Source organism: Amphiura filiformis, chromosome 12 (assembly GCF_039555335.1).
Source record: "Amphiura filiformis chromosome 12, Afil_fr2py, whole genome shotgun sequence".
Taxonomy (NCBI): Eukaryota; Metazoa; Echinodermata; class Ophiuroidea; order Amphilepidida; family Amphiuridae; genus Amphiura; species Amphiura filiformis.
The window spans coordinates 63,254,691-63,277,302 of record NC_092639.1 but is presented as its reverse complement, the minus strand read 5'-3'; the positions used below and the strand labels follow the sequence as shown (position 1 = coordinate 63,277,302).

The 22,612-nt window shown below is 36.3% G+C and overlaps 1 protein-coding gene across 1 annotated transcript in view; it reads right to left on the bottom strand.

Moving 5' to 3' along the window:
* LOC140167004 (uncharacterized) overlaps window positions 1-22,612 on the bottom strand; it is a 99,825-nt gene that overhangs the window by 63,995 nt on the left and 13,218 nt on the right. Inside the window, exons 6-21 of the mRNA XM_072190484.1 lie at window positions 18,038-18,232; window positions 16,885-16,965; window positions 14,559-14,606; window positions 13,240-13,431; window positions 11,786-11,866; window positions 10,463-10,498; window positions 6,950-7,141; window positions 6,507-6,587; window positions 6,011-6,049; window positions 5,213-5,404; window positions 4,583-4,663; window positions 3,796-3,831; window positions 3,263-3,454; window positions 2,229-2,309; window positions 1,553-1,591; window positions 185-376 (exon numbers count right to left, since the gene is read on the bottom strand). Of these exons, the coding sequence (XP_072046585.1) occupies window positions 185-376; window positions 1,553-1,591; window positions 2,229-2,309; window positions 3,263-3,454; window positions 3,796-3,831; window positions 4,583-4,663; window positions 5,213-5,404; window positions 6,011-6,049; window positions 6,507-6,587; window positions 6,950-7,141; window positions 10,463-10,498; window positions 11,786-11,866; window positions 13,240-13,431; window positions 14,559-14,606; window positions 16,885-16,965; window positions 18,038-18,232 (1,758 nt within the window). The remainder of the gene's footprint in view (window positions 1-184; window positions 377-1,552; window positions 1,592-2,228; window positions 2,310-3,262; window positions 3,455-3,795; window positions 3,832-4,582; window positions 4,664-5,212; window positions 5,405-6,010; window positions 6,050-6,506; window positions 6,588-6,949; window positions 7,142-10,462; window positions 10,499-11,785; window positions 11,867-13,239; window positions 13,432-14,558; window positions 14,607-16,884; window positions 16,966-18,037; window positions 18,233-22,612) is intronic.

Sequence of the window (22,612 nt, the reverse complement as noted above, 5' to 3'; positions counted from 1 at the left end):
ACATTGGGTGGAAATGACACCCCTTGTATGAAGCCTTGGAATCTCCTTTATAGAACCCATACACTCCTCTTGTGTGCCAGTTTTATTTGTCTCAATATTTGAGTGCAACAGTGCTGGGTCCTTAAGTTCTTTCTTTCCCCTTTCAATTTTTCTTCCCTTCCTTCATTCCAAGAAAAACACTTACCAAGGCATCTTCCATTTTCTTGCAGCCTAAAACCTGGCTGACACTGAGTTTCTAAGTCAGCGCAAGACTCGCAGGCTTCTCCCCAGCCTTGGCCAATGGTAGCACAGCATAATTCCTTAGTAATAGGTTTTTCCACAGAAAGAGAACATGTGCCATTATTTTCATAAGCAAAACACAGGCCAGTTGTACTACCTTGAACAAGGACAGAAACATGTAGAGTGAGATGTTAATGAATGATAAAGTGTACTACTTACAACCCCAATTTCATGCTATACTCAAAGCAGTGGCATGGGTAAAGGGGGAGGACCAGCTTACCCTACAGTTAGAAGACCATTTTCCACCTTTGCCAACCCCATCAAATCCCCCGCTTGAAAGTTTACTTGCCCCCCTTGCCCTCTCTGAAAAAGTGCAGCCTATGCCAGTGACTCAAAGACAGAATAAAAAGATTGCTGTGGTCATGCACACACTAAAAATCCAGCAATGCCATTTATGACACCTTTGAACCAAACACCAGACAATCATGTATATCATAATATTTATGTGAAAATGAAAACAGAGTGCCTGTGCCGTGAGAAGAGGTAAACATTCCATACACATACATTCCAAGTACAGTGTATCTGATGGCAATTTATCTGTATAGGATATTTGAAAATGAGGGTGCTTGAACAGATGTCACTTGACAAATTCTGTAGGGGTGCTTATTAGTGGGAGGTGAAAATTATGTCTAATACAGTAACAGTACTTTTATGCTCTCACAGGGTTTTGGATTTGAAAACCATATGCATGGTTGACACAAATGCAAGCAATCAATGCTGGGATATAGCCATTGATAATTACAGATCAAGTAAGTTACTGGAAATCATAGTTCTATGAAACATGATTCAATTTCTCAATAACTCTCCGCAGCTTACAACTCTTTACTGCGTCAGAGCATGTCACGTGACTCACATCACGGTTCGACGGTCTCTGACCAGTAACAAGCATCATTCACCAGTCCATCTACTGAGTGAACAAGGAATAGTGTTACATTCCGAAAGCTCTCAGGTGAGCTAATTTTCCGCTTTGAGTAATAGTTTAATTTTACTTCATCATGATTCAATTTGACCTATTTATACATGTTGATCATTTAAATGGTGAAACATTTACAGAGATGATGAGCTATTCCAGTTGAAAGCCATACACCCCCTATAGAAGACATGACCTTAATCTCCCACACAGGGAATGTAGATTTCAAATGGAGTCATCCATTCAGGTACTCCATTTGAAATTCACACTCCCTGTGTGTGGAGATTAAGGTCATGTCTTCTATAGGGGGTGTATGGATTTCAACTAGAAAATCTCCCTGCTAAGTATCTCTTATAAACTTACCTCCATCTGAAAAACCTGCAGAGACTGGAGTACCTGTTGCTGTGTAACATGAAAGAACAAAATAGCATATTCTATTATTAAACTGGAAGAAAACATATTTTACATTAAAATGCCAAACTTTATAAGATAAACTTTTTATTATGTTCATAATGTTCACTTAAATTTTGATTTCCAATATCGACAGAACTTTTTGTTTTTAATAAATGTGGTCTGACATGTTGTCACAAATTTTATACATTAGTTCCTTATAGTCCCCCCCATATTTGTTGCTTTGTAGCATATCACAAAACTTCTCCTGTAAAATGGTTCGAAATGTACTTGGCTTCTTTCATTCATGCAACAGTTTCTACCTGCTTACCTGACATTCATTCACATCTAAAACCACAATAGTTAACATTATATATCCTATATTTCTACTTTTATTACCATGACACAGGAATCCACTCTCTGTGTTTTACATAATTCTGGCAATAATTGACATTAATTCAAAATCTAAAACCACAATAGTTAAAATTATATATCCTATATATATACTTATATTACCTTAACACAGGAATCCAACCTCCATGTTTTGACACGTTCCCTTCTGACATAATTCTGGTAACAGTACACCTGAACATTCATTCACATCTCTAACACCACAATAGTAAGCATTGTATATCCTATATCTACATACCTTGACATAGGAAACTACCCTCTGTGTTTTGACATGTTCCATTCTGGCATAATTCTGGCACCAATTCACATTCATTCACATCTACAAAACAGAATGATTCAAAGTTCATGATAATAAAATTATGAAAGGTAAGTATAAACACAGTATAACCGCATTAGATTTCACAACCCCATATACATTAACAGGATAGTACAATCTCTAAGTAGTCATTCAGGAATTTTGTCAAAAATTGCTTCTAAGTAAGGTTTTACTTGTTTGTCTTAACAACAGCAACAAACTCTGAAAAAGTAAGTTTAGGGTGCTAATATTTTCTTAAAAGTCTGCAATAAAATACCCTTACTGAGGCACTATGGATAAAACAAGTCTGTCAGATTGTGATATTTTTTATCAGTGCATGAGATTCAAGCCTGAGATAAAATAAAATAAATTAATTTTGGATTTATATAGCGCCTAGATCTTGGAGGATTCAAAGCGCTGTAATTTCACTGACATGGTGAATCATCACAATCAGATTGCATCAACTAGGCTGGTTGCAGCCGAACCTGGAGCAAACCTATCCGCACTTAGATTGTAACATCCACCAATCTACAAAAGGGAAAGCATCATGGTGGCAGATAAATAAATGCTGTCATTTATATAGTGCAGCTTAGTAGTGCTTTACATTACCACAGGACATATCACACCACATGGCTGCTAACAATGCCAGTATGACTAAACCTGAACAGCTCCCCATTTTACACCTGGATGAGGTGAGACAAGCAAGATAAAGTGTCTTTGGCAAGGACACAGTATGTTGACCCTGGCAGGATTAAATCCCACAACCTTGTGCTCTTATATCTGGTGCAGTTATTAAGATGTGGAAAATGCAAAAGTAGACATTGTCTTCATTTTATTGGACTATTCCAGATGAAATCCATATATACATCCTCCATAGATGAAATAACCTTAATCTCTCACACAGGGAGTGTGAATTTCAAACAGGTTACCTAAATGGACGACTCCATTTGAATTTCAACCAGAATAGCCCACCTTACCTTTACAGCCACTTATGCTTGGAATGTATCCTCTATCACAAGAAGACTTAAATTCTGAGCAGGATTCACAGTAGTCCTGTGTGCCCCAGCCTTTACCCAATGTACTGCAGCACAATTCTAAACTGCTGGCAAACCCTGGTACTTCTAAAGAACATGTGCCAGACTTCTCATAAGCGAAACAGAGTCCACTGTCTGTAAATCATAAAATATGTAAAAGAAAGATACAGATATTTAACATTTGCTTCATCACTGGGGATGGTAACAAGCATAAAATATGATGGGTTAGAAGCAGAAAGATGTATGTCCAATTAGTTGCCGGTGAATGATTGCTTATGATGTATGCCATTTAGCTTTTTTGACATACAACAATTTCTGTTAGGATTATGAGTCTCAATTTCACAATTGCATTTTGCCACGTTCGCTACACAGGCTTTTTGATGGGAATAAATATAGTAAGGTAACAAAAGACCCCATTAAATTCCAAACTATTATATTATATGTGTTCCAAAGATCACAAGATTGAAATGACTTACCACTGTTGTAATCTATTTTGACAGGTGCACCTTTAGCTGTGAAAAGAAAAACACAAGATCAAAGATAAGCTGAAGTACTAGTAGTGTTTACACTTATTATATTTTACTAATGAAGCATTTTGTGTTACAATTTGTTTATTGTTTTTTTTAATAATTTTTAATTATTAATCAATTGCTTCCAAGATGTGTAAAATAGCTTAAAAGGAGTGCATTTACTTATATTTTAATTCATAAATAACTCAATTTCACCCAAAAGATCACATACAAGGTCCTTGCACTGACTCAACAGATTGATCCCAGCTTCACATGAAATTACAAATACCGTTTTAACATTGGAAGCATAAATCACTCCTTTGTGTTGCAACATGGGCATTAGTATATTAAAAAAGGTACTGTAACAGGTATATATGTTATCCAGAGGGAAATAATTCCAGACATCAGGACTCTCTATACATCCTCTAATCAATATTTATACATGGGATCATTTTTCATACCTCATAAACAAAACATATTTCAGCTAGCCTAAAATTTCACTGGGGTTATGTTATGAGAAAAATATATGGTTTCATCTGATACCAAAATCTACATTTTGATGGGGTATGAAGTGGTGGATGAGGTTGTGTCAATCAGGTCACCAACCGAGATAAAATAAAACATGTCACTTAACAAATGTCATTTTGCTTGGTCTAAATTTACATACAAATATGAAGAGGTTGTGGGATTTTAAATCTTCATGTATAAAATGTTTGAAGGGATTTCCATGGAGTAGTATTCTTTTTTCTCTTACCTTCACATCTAAAGCTGCCTTCTACATTCCTACATGTTCCTCTTTTACACAATCTAGGCACCTCATCACATTCATTGATATCTAACATATGAAACAATTTGCAATGCGTTATACTTTATATTTCAAACTACAATATTTGGAACGAAATCCTGAGGCAGAAAGATAAAATTAAAATGTTTATTATTAACTACTTTGTTTTTATATTTCACTCTTGCTAAAAAGTAACTTTTCTAAAATTTTCCCTTTTCCTTTTATTTCTACCTTCTTTTTTCTTTCTTTGTCTTCGTCTAATAATATAAAAAAAATCCAGCGTAGGAAAATGAGTCAAGGAACCAAGTAATCATATTTATATCTCCATGTATCTTGTGGTACTTGAGATAAGGCCAAAAACACATCAAAACAAACGATTTGGGCATATGCCCCCAATCAAGAACAATCATGCACATGGGGTGGAAATGACACCCCCTTATGTCAAGCCTTGGAATCTCCTTTATAGAACCCATACATTCCTCTTGTGTGCCAGCTTTATTTGTCTCAATATTTGAGTGCAACAGTACTGGATCCTTAAGTTCTTTCTTCAACTGCTTTAATTTTTCATTCCTTCCTTTAATCCAAGATTAAAACACTCACCAAGGCATCTTCCATTTTCTTGCAGCCTAAAACCTGTCACACACTGAGATTCTAAGTCAGCACAAGACTCGCAGGCTTCTCCCCAGCCTTGGCCAATGGTAGCACAACATAATTCCTTAGTAATAGGTTTTTCCACAGAAAGAGAACATGTGCCATTATTTTCATAGGCAAAACACAGGCCAGTTGTACTCCCTATATTGAACAAGGACAGAAACATGATGTAGAGTGTTATTGAAAGATAAAATGTACTACTTACGACCCAAATTTCATGCTATACTCAAAGCAGTGGCATGGGTAAAGGGGGGAGGACCAGCTTACCCTACAGTTAGAAGAGCATTTTCCACCTTTGTCAACCCCATCAAATCTCCCCCCCCCTTGAAAGTTGACTTGCCCCCCCTTTGCCCTCTCTGAAAAAGTCCAGCCTATGCCAGTGACTCAAAGACAGAATAAAAATTAAAGATTGCTGTGATCATGCACACACCAAAAATCCAGCAATGCCATTTATGACACCTTTGAACCGAACACAAGACAATAATGTATATCATATGTGAAAATAAAAACAGAGTGCCCTTCAATTTGTGTGCTGTGAGAGAGGTAAACATTCAAAATACATAAACATTCCAAATACAGTATATCTGAAGTCAAAATCATCATAATCCCAAAGGTTCAGATGGTAATTTATCTGTACATGCTATTTGAAATTGAGAGTGCTTGGACAGATATGTCACTTGACAAATCCTGTGGGGTGCTTATGGATTTCAACTAGAAAATCCCCCTGAGTATTTCTTATTAACTTACCTCCATCTGAAGAACCTGCAGAGACTGGGGTACCTGTTGCTGTGTAACATAAAATAACAAAATAGTATATCATATTATTAAACTGGAAGAAAACATATTTTACATTTAAATGACAAACTTTATAAGATAATCTTTTTATTATATTCATAATGTCCACTTAAATTTAGATTCTGAATATCGACAGAGGATTTTGTTTCTAATAAATGTGGTCTGACATGTTGTTACAATTATATACAATCATATTAGCAGCTTTCAGCCCTCCCCCCAATATTGTTGCTTTGTAGAACATCACAAAACTGCTTCTCCTGTAAAATGGTCTGAAATGTATTTGGCTTCTTTCATTCATGTAAGTTTCGACCTCCTTACCTGACATTAATTCACATCTAAAACCACAAAATTAATCCACCCTGTGTTTTGACATAATTCTGGCAACAGTTGACATTCATTCACATCTAAAACTACAAAAGTTCACAATGTATACCATATATCTACTTACCTTGACAAAGGAAACCACCCTCTGTGTTTTGACATGTTCCATTCTGACATAAATCTGGCACCAATTCACATTCATTCACATCTAAAACAACAAAATGATACAAAAATATACGAAACACACATTGTTACTTGTAGCAACTGCATTTAGAATCACAAGAATGAAATCCTGTTATACATAAAAGTGTATAACAATCTTGGTCATGCCAAGGGGGCGCAAGCTGGTCACTTTGTCCCCATATATCTTATATAGGATTCATAAGGGGTCAATTTAACTTTTATTTCCATTCTTTCCATGCTGATTTTGTGCAAAATTATTTTTCCAAGGAAGTTGTCAACCCCCTCTGCAGCTTGAATTGTCAGCTGGATGCATCAGGAGCTCTATTGTTAAAAGGGAGTAAGGTATAGGTCATGTGCATACATGATAATATACATTTTTATTCTTACCTTTACAGCCACTTATGCTTGGAATGTATCCTCTATCACAAGAAGACTTAAATTCTGAGCAGGATCTACAGTCATCCTGTGTGCCCCAGCCTTGCCCCAATGTACTGCAGCATAATTCTAAACTGCTGGCAAACCCTGGTACTTCTAAAGAACATGTGCCAGACTTCTCATAAGTGAAACAGAGTCCCCTGTCTGGAAGTCATAAAATATTTAAAAGAAAGATACAGATATTAAAAATTTGATTCATCACTAGGGATGTTAACAAGCATAAAATATGATGGGCCAGTAGCAGAAAGATATCCATTTAGCTGCCTTGTGTATGGTGATGTATACATGGGTTCTCTCAATGCACAGCAGCATTAATTTTGCTCCTATGCTTAAACACCCCATGAAATATATTCAATGTTTCATCACAAGATTTTATTTATAATTTTAGAATGAATACTCATTCAAATTTCATTGCACGTACGTCACTGGACTCATCAGGAAAGTTGACAAAATCTCATCTTTCCTGCTGTATGAACCAGTCATAACTTATCTAGCCATTCCAAGTGGAATCTGGCTCAGGGGGACAAGCATGACAGACCAAAAGGTTTTACAGGCACAATGATGATATACTGCGCCAAGAAAGTATCCTTACACTTGGAAAAATAATCGTAATTTCAAAACTGAACCGTATTGGGGTAAATTTGTAATAGATGCACAAATCTCATCCTGCACATTATGACACCACATTGAATCCAATGTGACCTCAAGAAGTAAAGTTACAAGCAATTGAATAGACGAAGGTCCAGTTTTAAAAGTGACAATTGGCTATACAAGGCGCAAAAAGATTTCAACAAGTGCAACAAAGAGACAACACAGTTTCTTCAATGAAACATTACTTAAAGCAGTATTCATTTCAGTTTTTACTTCCATTACATTCTTTGCCTCAACTATTGCAATATTAACATCGCATGTTATAGTTGTGCGATGCACTCTTTTCATGTGCATTCACCTGTATAGGAACGGCCTTGTGCACAGAAAATAGGGAAAGGATTTAGCATAACAAAGGAACAAGCTCCGAGATCCAGCGTGAAAGTCATGTAGCGTGAAATTGCTTATTTACATAACAAGGCCTAGCATTTTTTAGAGCCAACGCCCTTAATATCAGAATAGTTGATCACAGGATTGTCATGTCTGTACTTTTCATATCTTGCATTTTATTTGTCAACTCTTTTGTTTCAGTTTTCTTTTGATCCTTTTGTTTTAAATGAAGGCACACACAAATTAGCCATTTACCACTCTCAAACCAAATGTCTAGTCCGTGGAGTTTTGAATAGGCCAGTGTGTCACTTTTAAAACTGGACCTTCGTCTAATCAAATGCTTGTAACTATGCTTCTTGAAGTCACATCGGATTTAATGGCCGGGGTGTCAAAAAGTGCTGGATTAGATAGTGCATCTTTTAAAAATACAGATTTAGCCCAATATGGTTCAGTTTTGAAATTGTGATTATTTTTCCAAGTGTAAGGATACTTTCTTGGTGCAGTATAGAATCATAAGATAGGATCAAAAGTTCAGCTGCATTCAATAGTGGTTTGTAGGGTGAGGGGTTGAGATGTATACATGCATATTATAGCATTTTAACTGCATCAGAATTGCTGCATTCAATAAAGGGTTTGGGGGGAGGAGAGGAGATGAATTCCAATTGAGCTTCTAAAGATTCTCAATCTTCTGAATCTCCGAATTTGAGCTGAGCCTCCTGCAGAGACAAGATACAAGAAGTCAAACTTGAGAAATTACATCCTTTGCTAAAGTTGTTTAATCCCCAGCTGACAAGGAAACATTTTAATGCATCACAATGAACATCGCTCTTTCTGCCAATCAATATCCAGGAAACATGTTAAGCTTGATGCCTTTAAGGTGGTACGACACCCCTGGCCAATTTTGTGCCTATTTGTGCATTTTTCTCAAAAATTATAGCCCATTGGTGACAATTAAGATATGTATATTATAGGGGTAAGGACTACAACTACTGCATTGAAAATTTTATTTCCGCACAGACAACATCTGTTGTAGAGTTACAGTCAAAAATGAGGGAAACCAATATTTGATCAATAAATCAATAACTACTTGTCTTGAGTCACTGAAATTCCACTGTAGTAACTGGATTCCTTGCCTCTATAATATACATAACTTTTGTTACCACTGTTTTATTTGTTTTTAAGAAAAATGCAAAAATAGTCACAAATTTATCAAAGGGTGTAGTACGTACCACCTTAACCCTAACGCTCCTGAATACTACAATACTACTTGATATATGCGCTGTTCGTGCATGCATCCCACGTGGTGTGATGACGCAATCGCCCTAAGTGATATATAGGCACGGTTTCGCTGGCCAGCGAAGCCCCAGACCCGTGGCAAAGTGTCGCGGACCGAGTGCTTGGCATGCGAGGGTCTCGGGTTCGAATCCCACCCAGAGCAAACAACTTCTTTCCTTCTTTTCTCTCTTTATTCTTTCCTTCTTTTCCTTCCCGTCGCCAAAAAAGCCCCTAGGCGGTTAGGGTTAGGTTACCACTATCGAAACTCAGTATAGGCTTCCTTAACCCTAACGCTCCTGAATACTACAAAATACTACTTGATATATGCGCTGTTCGTGCATGCATCCCACTTGGTGTGATGACGCAATCGCCCTAAGTGATATATAGGCACGGTTTTGCTGGCCAGCAAAGCCCAAGACCCGTGGCAAAGTGTCGCCGACCGAGTGCTTGGCATGCGAGGGGTCTCGGTTCAATCCCACCCAGAGCAAACAACTTCTTTCCTTCTTTTCTCTCTTTATTCTTTCCCTTCCCGTCCGCCAAAAAGCCCCTAGGCGGTTAGGGTTAGGGAAAACAATTGACTTATCTTCCAAAGGTTCTAAACTGCTGTATTTTCTTAATTTCAGTCACGGTCTCCAGTACAGACAGTTAGTATGTAAGACAAAACAAGTTAACTATACATCCTGTGCTAAAGTACTTTCCTGAAAAAACTGAAAATGTGTGTGAAATTGGGCAAAAAGTACAATTTTTTTAAATTCAAATTGTACCCGAATATGTTTTTCCAAGGGCAGTCTGCTCCTTCTGCTTCTACCCTCATTAAATCCAGCAACAGTACTAGGTTGTCCAGGGGAGGCAAAGTGAAATGCGGGCAAAAATCAGAAAATATGGTATTTTTTGCCTCAATTAGTGTTAAGTGATTTTTTTCTGATGGGGGGAGGTAAAGCCCAAGGTTTTGGGTTATTTTTTTGGGGGGGGAAATCCCCATCTCTTGTCCACACCAATAGTTACACTCATGTTCTGGTTATTGCCATTTACCTTTTTTTGACATGATACAATTTCTGTTAGGATTATGAGTCTCAATTTCTCTCAATTACACTTTGCTTACAGAGGCTTTTTGATGAGAATAATTATAGACAATTAACAACAGACCCATTAAATTCAAAAACTATTATATTATATATACTTTGCAAAGATCACAACATTGATTTGACTTACCACTGTTATCATCTATTTTGACAGGTGCACCTTTAGCTGTGAAAAGAAAAACACAAAATTAAAGATAATATAAGATGTACTACTACGTAAACTACAAGATTCCTATTGTGAGTACCTAAACAGTACCAATGCTGCTACTGCACAGGACCACCAGCAGTGACTACACTGGTACCGTACTTCCCTGGTATGCACAGGCAAAATATGCAAATAAACTCAATAATATTCATAAATATGCAAATAATATGACACAAAACTATACAGCACACCAGGCCACCATATCCTATCACCATACAAAGTTTGAAGTTGATAGGTTATCGCATTGGAGCTACACAGTGGATTAATGAATTTGGCTTTCGCCCAGACAGCCAAATAAAGAACGAAAGAATCAGACAACCATTTGGATGATAACATAACCCCAACATATGTGTGGGGGCCAAAAATCATGGAAAATTCAACTTGTTTGGGTAAATAATTACAAAAATTACACATTTCTACAATTTTACTTTTCCTCCCATCCTCAAATACATTTATGGATCATTACACAAAACACAGGCCACACTTCATAACATATAAATTAGCCTTGACTCTCATCAGAAAATGTCAAAAGTGCAAGAATGCTATCCATAAAATATCCAATGGGAATACATTACAGAGGACTCTCCTACATCCTCTACTCACAATTACACAGTACAAATAGGATCATACTTCCAGATTCATCCCTAGGCCAATTTTATGTCAGTTTTAACCCAATTTGAATGTTATTTGCACTGAAGTATATTTAAATGTGGTGATAAATTTAACCTTTACCCTTTTTTACTTATGATTAAAGTGGGTGGTTTGATTCTAATAGCTGTTTTTTAAATCAGACAGAGGCCCATCATCCAAACATTAATATTTCTAGTTTTAAATTCAAGTACTCCAGCAGGTTTGAACTATAGAAGCAGAAATGTGCATCACTGTCACCCAAAGAATAGTATACACAACTTTTAGGTTTTGGTTCATACCTCCTATAACAAATCATATTTCATTGGGCCTAAAATTTCACTGGGTTATGAAAAAATCTTGAGGTTTCATCTGATACCACAATCTACATATTGATGAGATAAAGTTGGGATGCGGATGTCAATCAAGTCAACCTAGAGACTAATAAATCAAGTCTATGTGATGAGGTCTGGGATATGTTTTCAGGGTCAATATGGACAGGCAGTTTTGGTGAAAATGACTGGCACTTGTTAAATCCTAGGACCCTGGTAAAAAACATTTTGTATCTGAAATCTGATGTATGTGTGAATTTTCATGGAGTAGTATTCTTTTTTCTCTTACCTTCACATCTAAAGCTGCCTTCTACATTCCTACATGTTCCTCCTTTACACAATCTAGGCACCTCATCACATTCATTGATATCTAATATATGAAACAATTAACAATGTGTTACATTTCATATTTCACAATGATAAAATATTTGACAAAAGTAGTTTATATATGTGACATGATCAAGGGGAATGAGTAGGATGTCGCTAATATTGATTTTGAGCTTTTGACAAAGAAAATGTTCAAATTCTTTTGTTTTTTTATTGTTTTCAGCGATTGATAAGTTAACATAACTTTGCAAAGAAAGGTCATATCAACATGGGGTTTTCGGTTTCTGAAAGCTTTAAATGTCCTATTTAGAACCATATGTAAAACTCATTTTCGACTAGGGTCAACATGTGACTCATTCCCTTTGATCATGTCACATATAATTTCCTGTTATTTGTTAACCTGTGGTTTAAAGATAAAATCAAAAAGTTAATTATCAACTACTTCATATTTATATTTCATACTTGCTTCCTTTTTAAAACTTTTCCTTTTTCTTTTAATTTCTTCCTTTTTTCCTTTCTCTGTATTTTTCTTAATACTATTGCAGAGCAGTAAATGAGTCTAGGAAGCAAGTAATTCTCATCTCCATAAATCTGGCGGTTCTTGAGTTAAGGCCAATGATATGAAGGCCTTATTTCCAAACTGTGTTAAGTCCACAACCCCATGTGTCTCATTTACTTGTGAGATACAATCGTAATTACTTTGACAAGTTTGACGTTAGCAACAATGAGTTGTACCATCAACAAGCTATTATTTATCATAACAATGCTGCATAACAATATGCAGACAATTGTTCTCATTTGGGAGACAAAAGCCTCACACAGTATTGGTACTGTGTGTCCATCTACTATTTGCTTTGTAATGGTGCATCCAACTGAAATTATAATACCTAGCATTACAACACATTGCAATATCACACAGGGAAATCAGAAACATGGGATAGTGGACTTAACATGCTTTGGAAATAAGTTCTTCATATATCAAAAGAAACATTTTGAGCATATTCCCCCTCATGAGAACATCATCATCAGTCAGCTGCGGAGGAGGCGACTACAAGCTTTCTCCAACTATTGCGATCTGGGGCGAGTGAAACAATTTTGTTTGGCTGCAGCATCCCTTCAGTATCCAGGAGGTGCTGGACATACTGTAAGTACAGTGTGCGCAGCTGTCCCGGTTTCCTCTTCCCAAGAGAACAATGGGGTGAAAATGACACCCCTTATATCAACCATTGCAATCCTTCTTAGAACCCATACCATTCCTCTTGTCTGTCAGCTTTATTTGTCTCAATATTTGAGTGCAAGCCCTGCTATGTCACACTCCCTTCCAACCCACCTTAAATTATTTCTTCCTTAAGTTCTTTCTTTTCCCTCCTTCATCCTTCTTTCTTTCCTTCTTTCAATCCAAAAAAACACACTCACCAAAGCATCTTCCATTTTCTTGCAGCCTAAAACCTGTCACACACTGAGATTCTAAGTCAGCACAAGACTCGCAGGCTTCTCCCCAGCCTTGGCCAATGGTAGCACAACATAATTCCTTAGTAATAGGTTTTTTCACAGGGAGAGAACATGTGCCATTATTTCCATAGGTGAAACACAGGCCAGTTGTACTCCCTATATTGAACAAGAAAAGATTGAGTCAGATATTATTGGAAGATAAAAAGTACTACTTACTTGCGGTATAAAACTATTAAAATTTGACCCCTATTTCACATTATACTCAAAGCAGTGGCATAGGCAAGGGGAAAGCTTACCCCACAGTGTGAAGTATTTTCTCCCTTTGCCACCCCCATAAAAGCGCCCCACTTGATATTTGTCTTGCCCCCCCCTTTGCTCTCTCTCTCTGAAAAAATCCTGGCTATGCTACCGACTCAAAGACAGAATACAAATGAAAGATTGCTGTGATCATGCATGCATGTACACACAGCAAGGCCATTTATGAGACCTTTTGAAAATATGTTAGCAAGTCCAGCGACTGGATCGGCACATATAAACGCATGATGAAATTGTCTGCACAGAAGATGAAATGTCTAAACTGTGAATAGATACTTGATTGGAAAACATATTTGCCATTTACTCCCTTTGCTGTATGTGACCATCCATCAGAAATGTGGGGGGTAAACTCCACCAAATGTAAACTTTGTTTTGAGCTAGAAAGAAGTGAACATTTTGTAAATAACTGGAAAAAAATGTGATTCAATCATTATAACTGCCTATTTACCCCCTTAACCAGTCTAGTTCTCTGCAGTACAATTTAAAAGACATCTAGAAACACTCTCTTCAAACTTCCTGCATAAATTAAACTTAAATTATCCCATACCGCAGGATGTGGGCGTGTTGCCTTTGGGGGTCGACACTAAGTCAGATTTGCATGAACGAACTCAAAAACAGCGCAAATAGCGTGAGCACATACAAAAGAAACTTTGCGCGTACGATGAGTGATGTCGCCAGGTCTGAACGCTGTACCAGCATCAGCTGAATTCAAGTACCCTAAGAGAGCACGGGCATGGAATATTCCAATCTATGTGTTATTAATCTATGAACTATCCTTCAAATTGAGTGCTATTACCATCACCTGATGCTATACCAATGCAGGGCCTAGATTTCATGCTAGTTCGCGAGAATACCAATTCCGATCGACCGACGTTGTCTTCCACAGAGACTGCAAGGACAAGTGCTCTATTTTTTTCTTGGCTTAAGATGATTAACTTTAAAAGATATGCTGAGTTCTAAACACTTGCCTTCTTGTTCTTCAGTTGTTGCATTTTGAGAGATAGGTGTCCCGGTATCTGCAAAAATTAAGAACCAGAAGAATTATTAACACTAACATATTGCTAGCTTGGGTTTTCTTTTCCTTCCTTTCAACATCGTACTCCTTTTCTTTTACCTTTCATTCCTTTTTACTTCCATTCACTTGTCCATTTATTTAATTTTATTCATACAGTTTGAATGTCTTAGATTTCTCATGAAATATTAACTTACAAACATAACGGTGATGTAGCATTTTTCTCCCTGATATAGTAGTGACAGCAATGTGTTGAGGCAGCTGTTTCACATGTGCATCTATGTATATGGCGTCATTAAGCATACGTGTGTATGCATCAGCATTTTAAGCAAACGCTAGCAATTCAAAGCTGCGCCTAATTTAGTGTGCACTTACATCACTACCACATCAGGGTAGAAAACAATATAACACATGGTAACAGGAAGATGGATTATTATTTCAGATTTCATAGAGAGATTTATTTGATATGTCATCTCTTTAATTTGTTCTATAATTTATTGAAATGAGTACATCACAAAAACAGTTTTACTTTCTTTTTTAACTAAAGGAAGGTGTCACTTTAATTTCACACTTTTTCACTCATATTTTGAAATGTGTGACACCACCCACATGTATATATGTAAACCATCATCCCACATAATGTTGAGCACCCAGCACCCACTATTTTATACCCCAACATTCTATTATTAAAACAATGAGTGGGAGTCAAGATATTTCACAAAACACAATGGAGATGTGCAATAATTATGACCTCCCCAATAAAATTTCCAAAGGGCGTGTCAAAAATCGCTTTCTCCACCGAGATTGGCCGAAAATTGCTTTCCACTCCCCAACTTCATCCTCCTGGCAGGGCTCATAATTATTGCACATCCCCTAAATCTAGCAAACTTAAAAATGTGGATGAACAATGGTGATACATATGACTAAATCCCTTTCAACAACAAAACAAGTTAAAGATGTCTAATTCACTGTCACTCAACCTTTGATTGGGGTATTCCAGTTGAAATCCATACACCCCCATGGAAGATGTGATTTTAATCTCCCACATACAGTCAGTCTGCTCTGAAGTACAAAGTACAGACGCGGACGCACACATTGTGCCGACTTTGAAGGCACACATACCTGCAGCAGAGACGCAGCACTACGCACTGTTAACAAGCTGTATACAAGCACGTTGTCACTTTGTACTTCAGAGTGGACAAACTGTAGGGAGTATAAGTTTCAAATGAAATTACCCATTCAGGTCACAAGCATTTGAAATTCACATTCCCTGTGTGGGACATTAAGGTCATGTCTTCCATAGGGGATGCTATGGATTTCAACTGATTTAGTCCACAGCAGCTAAAGGGAGTATCCCATTATGCTTTACAGTACTAAACATGTCATAGCAAATGTACACAAAATCCCTCGATCACTTCAACTTTCAATTACTAGCTTAAATCAGGGAAGCTTAGACCATTGTTTGAAAAAAATATGATCCCTGAAGATTAAACTATCCATAGCTCTCAATATCTAAAAGGCTCTTGTTCATTTTTTGTATACATTTGCTATGGAGCATGCAGATATACTGCAATGCATGATGGGATACTCCTTTCAGCTGCTGTGGATTTAGTCCATTGGTACATTTTCCCATCATCATATCCCTTTCTGCTGTAAGCTATATACATAGATTATCTATACCAACAAAATCAAATGGTGAAAACCAGACTAATCAGCATTTGAGTCTGACAACTTCCTAACAATTTTACAACAATTTATTTCATATTTTAAAGGTTCACCAATACAAAAGGCAGTTATTCTGAAAGTTAATAATTCCAAGGGTGCCTTTTATTGGAGAAAAAAAGAAATAAAATTATTAAAGATCATATTTAGCTTGAAAATAGTTAACTGATTGTGTTTTTGCCCACAGTGGGAAACATTTTAAAACAAACTCGATCATGTCTAAGAATTTCTCAAACATAAAAATGAACTGCCCCACCAAATAAGCAAGAAGCGTAATTTATACTTACTTTGCAAAATGACTGAAGATGGCTAAGGTTTAGGCCTTCATATAAACTATGCAATGGTTTATGAATTTGGCAGCCTAACTTGCATGAAGATTACATAAGTACATTTCATGTCAAATGTAAGATTTAGTTTTTATTATTAGATTGCTTCCATGTTGGCCAATTGTACAGTTTGTTAGCATGTACAATTTTCATAAAAATGCCAAAATCAATCATTTTAATGACTTTTAGGGTGTCATGGTTACGCAAATCACTAATTGTCAATGAATACCTTACCTTGGCAAGTATATGATCCCATTTCATTGGTACATGTCCCATCACCGCACACACCTGGTAAAACTAGGCATTCATCAATATCTGATGTGAAATTAAAAAAACCAAAAAAAATCAATATATCATTTAATGGCAAAATACAAAAATGTGAAAATAATAGCTTCCAAGTGTAGATTTCTTAACTATGTTGATGATGTTCAAATTTGCAATGCTCATTAAACAACAAGGCAATCAAAACAACTTTTTTTTTTTTTACCTCAATATTCATTACAGCAAAGAGTAGGCTTAAATGTAATTTGACATTGATCAATTCTTTTAATCATCTGTGCCATCACTATCTCAGAATTAAGTTGACATTCAATGTTTTGAATGTCAACTTCACATTGAGTCATTGCATTCATCTTGAATATCTGTTTTGAGTTGCACCCATATGCATCCCACCCCCACAAGTTCACCCACATCCAGCATATGGAGCCAAAAAGGTGGAGATATCCCCTGAAACCTAACCTAAGTACCTGTTAACTGAAATGTATGACAGCATATCTTCTAGACCTGAGAGAATAATACAACTCAGAAGTAACATATGCCGACCTAAAAGGGGGAAGGGCAATTTACGATTGGCACCAACCCTTTGGACTGTTTTAGGCTAAAATGAACTTCATTTTGGCCCATTTTAGTATTAAAACTGCTATTTTTTGGTCATTTTGGTAGCACGTCATCAGGACAATTTTACAATCCCCCCCCCACTCCCCCCGCTACTGCATCTCAGTCACATATCCCATGCCCATCTTTCTACTAAAGAGCTATCATTTTGTTTGGAAGGGGGTCCCAAATAAATCAGTAACCAGAGTCATTTATACTATATAAATCTCATCTGAATTTAATCATTTTATGAAATCCTACATCAACAAATACAAAATAATGGAAAATGATGTGGGTTGCAGGGCTCTGCTTTTTGAATGCATTGGGGAGCTCTTCCAGGCTTTTTGCAGCCATGAGAGTATTTCTGACAATTATTATAATTAAAGTATACATTTTTAAATTGTATTTTAAAAGAGAAGCTTCATGGCACACACATTTTTGTATTAACAATTTTGTGATCCCCCTATTTAGTGTGTCAACAAATTATGACCCATTTTTATTCCCACCTACTTACCAACACATTCTCCTGGTATTCTCATATGTTCCACAAATCCTTTAGGGCATGCCATACCATTACATGGTTCACATGTAGTCCCCCAAGCTTGTCCAACGGTAGCGCAGCACAGAGTCTTGGTAGAATAGACACCTGGTACTTCATCTGAGCATACACCCCCATAGGTACTGCTGTAACAGGGACCTGTCCTATAATCTAAGAGAATTAGACAAGGTTTACACAACCAGTAGTGGCACCAGGATTTTTAGTGGGGAAAGAAAATGTTGGGGGCATTAAGTTCATAAAGTTATCTAAAATTGAGCACTTTTGACCTAAAATATGGACATTTTCCCCAATTTTTTATTTTGATGGGGGTAATTGGGAGGGGGGACCTCAAGATTGGTGGAATGAATGAATGAATGAATGAATGAATGAATGAATAAATAAATAAATAAATAAATAAATAAATAAATAAATAAATAAATAAATAAATAAATAAATAAATAAATAAATAAATAAATAAATAAATAAATAAATAAATAAATAAATAAATAAATAAATAAATAAATAAATAAATAAATAAATAAATAAATAAATAAATAAATAAATAAATAAATAAATAAATAAATAAATAAATAAATAAATAAATAAATAAATAAATAAATAAAAAAAAAAATAAAAAATAAAAAAAAATAAATAAAAAAAAAAAAATTAAAAAAAAAAAAATAAAAAAAAAAAAATTTAAAAAAAAAAATATATATAAATAAATAAATAAAATATATAGATATTAAACCATGGAAAGGAGCCAACCACTTCATATTGATGAAAAAGAAATGTTCATGGGATTACATTTTGAGAAGTTGATGCAAATTTTTGACATCTGCATTATGGTTTATAAAATATCATTATAACCAAAACATATATGGGAAAACATATCACTATAAAACCAGATGCTCTACACCTCATACAAAGCAAATGTTAACTCTATTATACAGTAGGTACATCCATACGGAGAGCTTTTACTTAAGCAACACAGTTCTCAAGCAAAAACTTGGGGAAATCCACCGTGTGAACAAGTCTTGAGGATTCCCTTCACCAAAATTAATCCCCAAGACAAGAAATTTAAGGGATTTCACAATTTCCCCAAGTGATTCTTGAGGGGTGCTTGAGTATGTGCTACCACCATGTAAACGATTCATTTTGCAATTCTCGAGTGCTGAGCTTAAGGGATCTGGAATGAGCGTTTCAAGTGTTTCGACAGTATTTTTTGTGGGACATGAGAGCACATCAGACATATCGAATTGCATTCTGAATACGAAGAATGTCTTCCTGATATCAAATAATTTTCATTTTTTGAAATTCACAATATAATACAAATTTTATGACAAATTATTAAAATTTGATATTTTTCACATTTTTGATATATAACAATCCTCAAAGTAAATTTTATAAATCTAATGATATATTCTTAAAGTGTATGTAGCTGGGAGGACAAGCCGACGATCAATTGAAAATTTTGACCTTTCATATTGAAGATATGGATTTTTTTCCCAAAAAGACCTAATTTTTTTGGTCTTTTGAGAAAAAAAAATCCATATATCTTCAATACGAAAGGTCAAAATTTTCAATTGATCGTCGGATTTTCAACTCACCTACATACACTTTAAGTATAAATCATCAGATTTATTAAGTTTACTTCGAGTACTGTTAAATATCAAAAATATCAATTTTTAATCATTTGCCATAAAATGTTTATTACATTGCGAATTTCAAAAAATGAAAATTATTTGATATCAGAAGGACATTCTTCGTATACATTCAGAATGCAATTCGATATGTCTGATGTGCTGTAATGTCCCACAATAAATACTGTCCAAACGTTTATACCCCATCCCTTAACCTATGACCTTGGTTAAATTATATTTAATATGGCTCAACTTGATTCGGTACTCCTCAGATGGGTCACAGTAATTCCAGAGTTAACGTAATCAGGCATCGCAATACTTGAGGATTCCAGGGTTCAATTAAGTTGCGTGGACAAGAACTCGGGAATTGACTTAGGAATGGCAATTCTCAAGCATGCCAATCCTCAAGAATTCTATGTTCGTCTGAACACGACTAAAAAAATAAATTTGGATTTATAAAGCGCCTTTCTCCAGACTCAAAGCGCTGTAATTTCGCTGCAATGGTGAATCATCACAATCAGATCGCATCAACTAGGTTGCTGCCAAACGGCGCACACCTATCCGCATTTAGATTGTAACATCCACCAATTATCTGTGCAGCTCCCCAAATTCCATTGGGTGAAGGAAGTTTTTGATAACCAAACAACTAATCACAGATTTTTGCGATACAGGAGTAAACCGGAGATCCCGGAGAAAACCTGCGAGAGCGAGCATGGAATCGGGATAAACCAACTGCACATGAGTCCTTGGGCCGTGCCGGGGCTTGAACCCGGGACCTCAGTGGTGCAAAGCGAGGGAATTAACGCTGCGCTAACTCGCCCTCCCCAGTGACTAGTGATGGCAAGTGAGGAACCACACAGTAGTTTTACCGATTTTCATTTGCAATTTTTCACATTTCAATGTAACATTTAAAAATTATATATGCAATGTAATGTAATGTAACATACTGTACTGCCCCAATCTGCTCCATGGGGGTCAAAGGGAAAATTGAGTTACTATAATTATTACCTTGTAGTAACATTAGGCTATCATATACTGAAAACACCAAGGGCGAATTTCTCGACGGGTGGCTTAGCAATTGGCTTGTCTAGCCTCAAGGCTTAAGAGGTCGTAAGACCAGGCTTAACTGAAAACGTATTTCCCGAAGCACGGCTACCATAGCCTCGAGGCTTCAAGTTAGCCCGTGGGCCAGGCTTGTAGGATTAGCCCCAGGCTTCAGTAAAATTTGCATTTCTCGAAATCAGTCTTCTGTAGCCGTAGTCTACGCAAGCCTGTTAGACCAGTCTTACAGCGGCTTTTCTTGGCCCTGCCTCAGAGCAGGTCTTAGGTCGTAAGCCTTGGTCTATTTCAATTTACAAATTATTTAAATTGTAACGCAAAGTTTATCTTTCATATTTTTGACGGTCTTTCAATTAACATGAGTTAGCAGTCGCGTCTAGGGGGTGGTGGTAAGCGGGGAGCTCTTGCCCCCCCATGAAAAAAAGGTAAATTAGGCCTACTTCTGAGCTACTATTTCCATGTTCTGAGAGTTATTAATTAACCTCATATTTGGTCATTTTAACCTTAAAGACTCAATTTTAAGGTTAAATAAATTGCATTTATCCCACTTTTGTACCATTAGCCTATATGTCACCAGCTTTAATAGCTTAAATATTGCATTTGTACCATAATTGTTTTTTTCAATCCCACCTCCCCCCCATGTCATCATCATCATCATCATCATCATCATCATCATCATCATCATCATCATCATCATCATCATCATCATCATCATCATCATCATCATCATCATCATCATCATCATCATCATCATGAAGACCTATATGATACCACCTGTCCCCTATCCAAGCCTTAATAGTTTGATACTCGTACTTTTCATAAGTAGGCCTATTACAATATTATTTTGGAGTGCCTATATTATACCAGGTTGGACATCAATTTAATACAATAGAAGAAGGATAAAATTGGTAAAGATACCTAGTAGATATTTGACACGAAACAATAATGCATGCAGTATTAAAACTGAATTTACGGATAAAATGCATATAATATTGCTATATCTTCTACTTAAATAATTATAAATATTGTACCAACAGATAACTTCATGTGAGATCTGAGAAGACTACTGATATCAGCAGTAGATAGCACGTTAGTTGCTTTCCTTTTAGGGAATCACAGATTCCTTTCCATTATAGGCTTACAGTTTTACCCTTTTTGGGATGCAAAGAAAAAATCACGAGTAAAAAGCATAGACGTATCATTCATACAAGTTGGACTCATAAAAAGTCAAGTGGAAATAAAATAATATATAAAAGACACAAAAACAGACACAATATTCTTGCATCAAGTTGTGTACGGTATAAGCCCAAGCACAAGACCGCTGGTCCAGGCTAGTCTTTGCGCCGAACATTAAATAATGAGGCGGCAACCTTGTTAGTACGGTAAACCGTGAGGACCACAGCTTATGTACATCTACCTCCAACAGCCTATACAATTAAGTCGCTGGTTGAAAGGGACGAGGTTGTCAAGCGTTAAGCCTGCAAGGCCACTAAGACTAGGTTGAATTTGCGTTGAAGAAATCCGGCTTGAGTTAAGACTCGGGCTTCGAGAGCGGGCTAGGCTTAGTAGCCTCAAGGCCACCTTAAGACTACGGCTTAATAAGACTCCTGTCGGGAAACTCGCCCCAAAGGTCTAGCATACTTGGTTCTACTAAAGTTATGAGGTTTTGTGATGTGTATTATATCTTATGTATTTTATTGTTTTTTACTGCATATTTTTGCCTTTATCTAAGTTTCAAATTTGCTGCCTTTAGCCCCCATGGACCAGATCATGTCACATATAGTATGTTTTGAGCTGATGTTGTCAACCCAACACAACATATGTTTCCTTTGCTTGAGAGTTTGTCACTCAT